The sequence below is a fragment of the Penicillium expansum genome (assembly GCF_000769745.1).
Source record: "Penicillium expansum strain MD-8 chromosome Unknown contig39, whole genome shotgun sequence".
In the NCBI taxonomy this organism is placed as follows: Eukaryota; Fungi; Ascomycota; class Eurotiomycetes; order Eurotiales; family Aspergillaceae; genus Penicillium; species Penicillium expansum.
Genome location: NW_015971155.1, coordinates 13,288 through 23,115, shown reverse-complemented (window position 1 = coordinate 23,115; position 9,828 = coordinate 13,288). Strand labels below are relative to the sequence as shown.

General features: G+C 40.5%; 2 protein-coding genes across 2 annotated transcripts; one reads left to right on the top strand and one right to left on the bottom strand.

The window, feature by feature from the left end:
• Positions 1-4,496: 4,496 nt before the first annotated feature.
• Positions 4,497-5,677, top strand: PEX2_011930 (uncharacterized protein; the record flags this gene model as incomplete). The annotated part of the gene is made up of 3 exons (XM_016738470.1): positions 4,497-4,516; positions 4,597-4,802; positions 4,863-5,677. 3 exons carry the CDS (start codon positions 4,497-4,499, stop codon positions 5,675-5,677), a joined length of 1,041 nt encoding a protein of 346 aa, XP_016603824.1.
• Positions 5,678-6,276: 599 nt separating this feature from the next.
• PEX2_011920 (uncharacterized protein) lies at positions 6,277-7,038 on the bottom strand (the record flags this gene model as incomplete). The annotated part of the gene is made up of 2 exons (XM_016738469.1): positions 6,277-6,516; positions 6,589-7,038. 2 exons carry the CDS (start codon positions 7,036-7,038, stop codon positions 6,277-6,279), a joined length of 690 nt encoding a protein of 229 aa, XP_016603823.1.
• Positions 7,039-9,828: the final 2,790 nt, after the last annotated feature.

The following is a 9,828-nucleotide window of genomic DNA, read 5'->3' as shown; positions in this document are numbered from 1 at the left end:
GAATACTTGGTTTAGGCTATATAAAGTCTTAAAGAGCTATCTACTTAGGATATACGCCTTTAAGGAACTATAAGGATATATTCTAAGAAATCTTATTAATAGTATAAGACTAATAAACGTAAATATAGGTAAAGACCTTAGCCTATAGGCCTTACCTATAGGATAGTCCGCCCTATATAAGGCTAGGGTAAAAATTAATTAGCTAGAGGAGCTATATAAAGTCCCTACTAAAATCGAACCTTTACTACTAATATATATAGACCTTTTAATATTTATAAAGGTTAAATAGAAAGAATTTAAATATATAAGGATATATTAGGAATTTATAAAGAAAGAAGCTATTACTAAGTACCTAATTACTAAGATATAGGTATAGATTTATAGGAAAATATAATAAAAAGGTAGTATAAATATACCTATACTAAGCCTATTAGGTATAAATAAATAGGACTTAAAAGTAAATAACTATAAATCTAAAAATAATACTAATTTAGTAGAATCCTTAAAATAAGAATTAATAGAGGATACTTATTAAGAATCTATCTAAATAAGCTTAGATTAATTAATATACCCTTTACTATTATTATTCTAGTACTATTATCTATAATAAAATAGTCTATAAGGAAATAGACTAGTATAATAGAGTTTATTAGGGCTAATAAAGCTAAGAATAGATATATAAAAGTTATATAGTATTAGAGAAATATTAAATATAATAGAAAAGGGGCCTATTAGGCCCTAAACTAAAAAAGAAAAGAACTAAAACTCTACCCCTATATATAGCTATTAGTTATATACTACTATAAAATCACTTAAGCTTAGTAAATATACCCCTAGAACTCTCTAACTTATTATTATTATTATTATTATTATCTCTTTTTAAGTCTAAATTAACTATACTAACCTTCTTAATAAGGACCTTTTTTATAAAATATATGTTATAATTAACCTATTTATAAACCTCCTTTATCTCCTTATAGGTCTATATAGTTTTGTCCTTATCTTATAAATAGGTAATAGTAGGTACTTTAAGGGGTATATAATATTAATATATATTAAAGTTAGGGTTAAACTTTAGGTTTATATTATTATATATAGGTATAAAGTTATACTCCTTAGCCTTATTAATAGCTATAATAGCCTCCTTTTAGGCCTATTTAGAAAGGCCTAGACTAGTAGTATTACCCTTATACTTTATACTAGGGGTAGTAGAGGCTATAATAGGGGTGGTAGGGCCTATAATAGGACTATTAGGGGCTATATATAACAGGCTAGTACCTAGTCAATATCACATATATATATGTGACCTTCCTTATATCCCCTTTTATTTATATTCGACCCCACTAGCTCCTACTTCTCTCCTTAAGCTTTTAGATAACTATAAATGGCTTAGTTAGTTTAAATTAAGACTAGCTATATCCCTTTATATTCTAAAAGCTTCCTTTTCTATAAAAGATCTAGAAGAGGATAGCCGAATAAGCCTATATATAGACCTGGCAGTGACCCTCCGGGTGGTCCATGACCTTGGACCCTCCGAGGGTCCAGCGACCCGCCAAGACCTAAATTTTGACATAAATATATATAAATCATGGTTTATAAGCATATTATTTCCTAATTAGGATAGGTTATGCATGCATAATTTCCTTGGCGGGTCCAGAATCCGGACTTTGGACCCTCCTTAGCGTCTTGGCGGGTCCAAATGGAGGGTCACTGCCAGGTCTAACTGCTATTACTATCTTAGCCTACTTTACTAGCTATTCCTAGACCCTATATAATCTCTATAGTTTCTAAAACCGACATCCTACCTTTATAGGTAATTCGCTTCCTTATATACTTCTTTTTCTAGACTGTTTATATATTAGCAGCGCGTAATTCCTAATTCTCTTACTATAGGATAGCTATGCTATATATAGCTAAATGAGTACCTTTAATAATCTATATAAATACTTTATCTATAAAAGATAAGTTCTCCTATTATAATTTCTTAATAGAAGAAGCCTATGTTTATATATCTTTTACTATATATAGTATTTTTAGTATAAAATTAAGGCTTAAATTACTACTATAGCTTAAAAAGAGGGGAGGTATATAGATTTGAATATTAAGCTTTAAAATCATATATTTAAGATTAAATAGAATTAAGCTAGCTACTATAAAGTTATTTATAATATTCTATAACTTAAAAGCTATATTCTAAGCCTAAAGATAGGCTATAAAAAAGTTAATTTTATTAATCTAGCTAAACCTAAGCTTTATTTATAAATTAATTAGATCTATATATACCCTCTTTATTATTATAAAATAGCTAATATTAAAAGGCTATAAAATATAAGATAAATTTAAAGGTATATAGATTAGTATAATATTATTTTAAGAGTATATTATATTAAATTTAGCTAAAAGATAGCTATTATAGCTATTAAGGATATGAAGTATAAACTAGCCTTTTCTCTATATAAATATTAATAGAATAAATACTTTTTAAAGCTAGTTAAGACTAATTATATTATTAGTCTACCTATTATTATTAACTTTAAATCTCTAATTAGTTAGTAGTTATATATCCTTAAACTATACCTCTATAAAGACTTTACCTTTAAAGATAATATATAGCAGTAGTACCTACCTACTTATATTTATAGCTTTAATTATAGTAACCTATTTACGATTTCTAGGTTATAAAATAGCTCTCTAACTGATAGTTCTTTTTATTATAACCTTTATAGTAGCTATAAGACTAAGGGTAAAGCTAGTTTTATTAAAATTATAAATATTATAATTAAGAATCCTATACTTTTTAATTATAGATCTTATAAATTTAAACTACAATTAAATAGTACGTTTATCCTTATATAATACTCGCTAGTAGTTATATAATTAGGAGAATCGAGTAGAGAGATTAGGATACTATTAGATAAAGTTTTTAACCTAGTTTTTACTAACTATTTCGGGAAAGGTAGAATCATACGCTTTTAGCAGAATATTAGCTACTTCGCGTACTATATTAGGCCGGGGTCTACTCTATAATTATCTAGAGAGATAATCTATTTATAAAGCGATTTCTCCTTATATTTAGTTAATTTATAGTAGTTTACGCGTGATTCTGCGTAGTATATAATACTATTTAGATACGCTATAAGCGTAGAGCGGGGTACGTTAAAAACCTCCGTAGCTCTTTATATAGAGGTAAATTCTTAGTTCTTAATTGCCTGAATAGCTAATAAGAGTCTACCCTCTTACTCTATGCGTTTTTGAGAGCTTTGGGAGCGAATTGGTGGTATGGTAGGTATTTAAAGAAGGAGGGTTTAATGATGGGTCGGATTTTTGTAGACTTCGGCAGAACCCATTTTAGGTCGGAGTCTCCAACCCAAAACCCAACCCAAAACCTAATAGGTTAAACCCAATAACCCAATAATAACCCATTTAAACCCATTTTTATATAAAAATTCATAAAATTCATAAAATCTAAGTCTTAGCATTTTTAAATATACTTTTTTAATAATATAAAATACTTTTTATATAAATTTGTTTTTGTTTTAAAATTGAGTTACTATACTAGATATATATATATTTAAATCTTTAAATTTTAACTATATAAATTTTTTGTTTATTTTATTTATAATATATTAGGGCCCTAATAGGTTACCTAAAGGGTTTTAGGTTATTAGTTATAACCTAAAACCTATTGTTAGGTCGAAGCAATAGACCCAAAACCCACTTTGGGTTAGGTTAGGTTAGGTTGGGTCCGGGTTAGAATGGGTTGTGCCGAAGTCTAGATTTTTGGTTGGGTGGCCAGCTCGCATGGGAAATACGTTACCTCATACTCGGCTATTCCTGCGCAATTGCCTCTATATTTGGGTTGTCAATAATACCAATACCACCACAGTCGCTAACGAGATCATGTTCACATGACCACGCCAGGTCGATGTCCACGAAGCGTGGCTCCCCGTCTCTCTCTGGGACAACTCGACGAGAGGCTAAGCCAAAAGGAGAGGAGACCGTCTGCCCACCCTCCTCCCTCTTGATTCTCCTCCCGTGACTGTTCGGTCCCTTGGGGCGGCCAAGGAATGGGATATGATTGAGTCCTGGCTTCGGCCTTTGCCTTTTACGAGTGATTTGGGTCCATTTACATAGATAACGGCTAATCCGAGGGCCTCGTGACACGGATGTCGAATGCCCTATTAATAAGCCTTGCCTTCAGATATGGAATGTATACAATCAAGCGGGTAGAGAAGAATTCGGTAGACTTTCGTTTTACAGGCCTTTGCCGAGGACAGATAGGGAAACATTCGTCTGCGATAAGCTTGAAAGGCTTGTACGGCCGTAAGAGCTACTGAGTGCTTACCAATCTGGATTGGTTTTGGACATGACGACTTCAAAATCGCTGTCAGCACTCGAGGCTTGTGGTTTACAAAAGGCGCTGTATGTTCATGCCCCCATCGAGCAAACGGAACACAAAATCGCTAATTCCAAGTCAATCGCTCAATCGCCACAACATGTCTGCAAAAGTCTTTGTGTAAGTGGTCCGTCTCGTGGCAATCAAGTGTGGAAGCGCAAGCCATTTTAATGCGTACTGATCGGCGATAAACTCCGCAGGACGGGGATTACAGGCTATATCGGGGGCCAGACTGTGGTTCATTTAATTCGCAAACTCCCTGATTTGAGCATGACTGCACTCGTCCGCGATGGAGGGCAAGCAGCTGCTGTTAAGGCTGCCTTGCCACAGGTCAAGACAGTTGTTGGTAATCTTGATAGTGTAGATATTCTTGCACGACTGAGCGCGGAATCCGACATTGTACTTCGTACGTATGACCCTTCTTCATCCACCAGGGACCCCGTTAGCTAACAAGTCATGCGGTCAGAATGCGCGTCCGCAGATCATCCTGTTGCCGTCGCCGCCATCATCAAAGGAATAAAGTCGAAGCCCGTAGGGAGTGCCCCAGGCTTTCTCATCCACACCTCCGGCACTGGAATACTAGGAGACCCGGACCAGGATTATGGTGCGCCACCTGACAGGGAGTACGACGATGTCGCTGATATCGAAACCATCACCAATTTCCCGCTAAAACGGTGGCACCGGAACGTTGACAAGCTCGTGCTCGACGCGTCCGCGGGCGATAACCCAGTCGACAACGCTAAGATCAAGACTTGCATCGTTTGCCCCCCAACCATCTATGGAAGGGGCGATGGCCTCATCCGAGCCCGCAGCGTCCAACTTCCGGATCTAGCTAACGCCGCTCTTCGCCGGGGTAGGTCCCTCACTGTCAACAAGGGGGAGAATGAATGGAGAAATGTGCACGTCGCAGACTTAGCCGATGCCTATATTCTCCTCGTTGAAGAAGCTCTCAAGGGTGGTGGCAAGGCAGACTGGAATGCGGAGGGGTATTACTTCGTTGAAAATGGACACCATGCTTGGAAAGACCTAGCGAAGGCTGTAGCTCAGGACGGGCTTAAAAAGGGATATTTTAAGAGCGATAACGTGGATGAACTCTCTGTGGAGGAAACGTTGGACGTGCAGTCAACCCCTCATCCCGGACCCGATATTTGGGGTGTGAATTCGCTGGGAATTGCGAGTCGCATTAGATCTCTGGGTTGGAAGCCTCAGAAACCCTCGATATGGGAGTATGTCTCAGAAGCTGTTGATATAGAAGCTCAAGCCCTAGGGCTTGATAAGTAGGCTAAGAGAAGGAGGACCTGGTCGCTGTCACCTGTTACGTACAACACGCTTCGGCACAGTTACGTTGTGTTTTGCAAACACAGGCCAGTGTCTATCCATACTGCTTTACTGGTAACCTGATTCAGGAGTAGCCTTTACCACACGTTTTCAGTAATTGGGATACGGGACTGCAAATAAAGTTGAAGATCTCATACATAATGATGCTGCTCTGCGTTACCTTAAGATACATGTTGGGAAATCTAGCATGGGCGTATGTCGCTTAAGAATATTCAGGACATATATTTAGTTCAGGTCCAGAGAGACACAAGAGCTGAGTACTGTATATATTCTCATTGAGACAGACGTGGTATTCCTTTCTGATTCTTCCACATTTTGATTTGTACCAACAAGATAGCTTGCATCACCTCAACGACGCGCAGCATACAATATCGCAAGACGCGGAACAGCTCTAGGGAATTCCCAGAAAGAATAGCCCTCTCGTTACGAACGCGCCAAAGATGTCAGACTATATACTTTATATCCCGGTATTTTTCCGTACCTATACATATTCGGAAATGTATTGCTTGTCCGGATAAATTTGACATTGATTGACAGGCAGCCTAACATTCCGCTCCCTCCTTAAGCGTCTGATTTGCAATAGTATCCTGTTTATGCCCATTAAATGTTACGTCAATTGCTCCTTTTGCCAAGATGTCTACTTTCACAGAAGGCGCCAGGCTCCAAAATCGATCTTTAAGAGTGCGCTCCCTAGACAGCACCAAGCCAGGCCGCAAGATATACGGCTCGAAAACATCGCAGTTTGCTTCCGCATGTCTCAGAAGAACATTTTCGACCTCTCCCTACATTTCCATCAGCTGAATGCAAAGGAGACCGGGAACAGAGAAACCTAACTCCGCTTCGCAGAGACCTACCCGAAGACGCCGAAAATTTCCCATAAACCAAAGAGTCTTCTGCTGATCACGTTCCACACCGCCGCCACTGAAGTACACAAAGCGGAACCGGTCTCCGGATGCGGGCGAAAAATGAGGACCAGAAACAAATGCGTTCTGAAATGCCGACGCTGCAGCAACCATATAATCGACAGAAACACGGCGAGAATGATCGTCATTCGACGCTTGCGAAGGCCTTAGACCTAGCGCCCAAATAAAAGCTCTTGCGCCTTTAAGTCGTTCAATCAACGCGGCGTCTGAGTAGCAGAGATAGTCTTCGTCCTTCATGATATAGACGTAAAGCTTGCTATTGGAGATGTCAACTTTGCGGCGGGACAAAGCAACAATAGAAGTTATGCCCGGGTTAGCTAGGCATTGTGAGAGAACTTCCGTGCCAATATACCCTGTTACACCAGCAAGGATAATTTTCATGTTTGATGGCTGGTGATGTTTTGCAGATGGACTTGTTCGGACGATGACTTGTGGTTTCCGGGGGGTTCCGGTATTGTGGGCTGGGTCCATGCTTCCCTATATAATTACCACCAATCTTATGGAGAGACCGTTCATTGCTGAGGCATTCGTCTCTACGCTGGCCCATTTGCCCCACATGGAATCATCTGTCATCTGCTTTTTGTTTGGAACGGCCGTAAGCGCTTGATGAAATCTTCGTTTTTCTAGGATAAACTTGAAAAGGAAACATACTATGCACCGTAGAGACTCTCTTGGTATTGGCCTGACAGTCAGACTAATGAAAGTTGAACCCGTATATCATCGGATTACTCCATCATGATGACGTGTCTTACTCAAAAATGAATTATCTATGTATCGTACGTTAGGGTCAACTAATGTTACAGGTGCTCGTTTGGATAGACCAGCGTCTGTCGAAACCAGACGCTTCAGCACAATAGCCACTTGTACGCTATTACTTTCAAGTAATTGCCTGTTCCGCAATTACCCCCTTCGACCAGTCAGCAACACGTAACACTTCTGGTTGTCGAACACAAGTACGCTTTTAATCTGAAGAAGGCGCAACACTTGGCGTGTTGCCACGACGCGAATCCCACCAAACCTCGCGCGGTCGAAGCGATTCTTCCATCCAATCTTGTATACTTATACCTTGCCCCTTAAATAGCCTCTTCTTGCCTCATTCCAGCGCAACCATAGCTGCGCCGCCTCCTTTCAATCCATTTGGCAAATGTTGCCGAATGAGACCTGGTTCCTGAGCCGGCTACTTGGCAGTAGATTTCGTTATTCATCGTCTCATCATAGAAATTGTAGAGGATCATGACAATACTTGCAGGAGAGAATGTGGTAACTACTGTATGCTGCCCCTTTACTTGTGGGGGCTACATACTCGTTCTCCACATTACATGTGACACGTCATCTACTACGATGCAGCCCTCTTGTAGCCTAAAGGTATTTTGGCATTGTGAATGCGAATGGCGCTACTGACTACATTTATATCACTTGGTCGAGTGTATTTTTTCACAGATGAGGGATGTACATATCCCCCGAAAACGGCGCATTCCGGAACCAATGCATTGAACAGGCCGGATACTGATCATACTAATCTGAAAATTCCAGGTGAGGGGAGCCGGCTATCTTTTAGCGATGTATTCCTCTCTACAGCGGAGTGCGTATGTCCAATTCCACGCCTAAGCTAAGAAAGTTCGTGATATAGGTTCAATCATTGCGTTGGTTAGTCTGCTACGGCCGGTAGAAGCTGAGAACCAGTTGAGCATACAAATAGCTCTACTCTTGCTGCTGCCTCCAATCTAGGCCTTGTTTCAGTTGTCAGGTTCATTTAACTAAGTTGTAGTGACCAACACGTATGTGGCTCGGTCTGAACCGACGCGGGCATCGAATCCGTTGACCTGTGATCTCTTTCCATGAGTGCTGTCAAGCGCTCCTCCACTCAATCTCCAAGACTTATAACACCAGCACCAACAAGGCAATCGTCGTGCCCGCCGAGAAAGCTGCATGCGGCGAGGCTGTGCACGCAAACTATATCAGCCTCGGCCTCTAGCATCTACTATTAGACCTCGCAGACAGTTCTGACAGACTTCATGCAAGAGTCTCGCAGCTCGTCATCCGCGACGGCGACAGCACGCGCCAGGTCATGTCTTCTCACGTACGCAACTCGCATTCCTGTGTATCTGTCCAGCTGATTTTTCCATGGCTGATGATAGATCGTCTCCTCAGAATGCTACACGTAATGTACTGTGCTAGGTTCATCAGCAGGCCTTATCTCTGCAGGAGGTCCTTAGAGCCCTTGTACTTCAAATGGAGGAATGGCTAGTGTGTCTGTAACTTGAGTTTCCTTGTATAAGAAACTTTGCCTTATATTGGTGAAGGTTTGAGGAGTTGCAACGTGTACAGTTGACTCCTAAGTATTTTGGCAGTCACGGAGAAAATATCGCCGCCCGGCAGCCGTCCATGTCACGTAGAGGTTTGCGGAACTTAAACGAGTATTGAGGAAGCGCGTTGTACTGATTCCCTGATTTACTAAGAATCATTTATACGATATCAAAACTGAATCGATTATTACCGTATACAAGTGCAGGCATTATTTCCCCATCTGCGGCATTGACCCTGGGCGGCAAGCGTCTCACACTACAAGAAGTTATCATGTATGTCGGTGATTATTGCTGCGCTCATTTTGTCCCCACAAGCTCTGTAAGCCCAAAGTCTCGCCTTTGGACTAAGCCTATCGAGTAAGCTATTTCTGGCGCTTTGAATAGAGATTTCCCACCATAGCTCCCCCAGCAAGGCCGCTCAATCGCCCGGTCAACGCAAATCCAAGCAGGCCACCCCCAATCGTGCCTTTCACATTGCTTGATTTACGATTTTTCCTGCCTCCCGAATGCGGGCTGTAGTGGTCGTGTTGGCGAAAGTCAGCTGCAGGTGATGCTTGCTCCATTTGTTGAGGTGCGCTAATAAGAGACACAGGCTGCTGATAGTGCCTGTTGTGGTCCGGCAGAGTCTCTGCGCGCGTGGTGAATGGATTCCCATGCATCATTTGAGCACCGGCAGGATCAAAGACTCGATTAATTCCAGGCCGTTCTTCTTCTCTGTTGCTACTCGCAAGAGCCATGAACTGAGTCGAGTGAGTTGTAAATGGGTTGTTTTTTTCCTACCCCTCTCATCACATTAGAGCAATCTCCGAGATAGATATGTACCGGCATAGAATCTCACTTTTTTGTAGGGTGGGGGACAAAGATC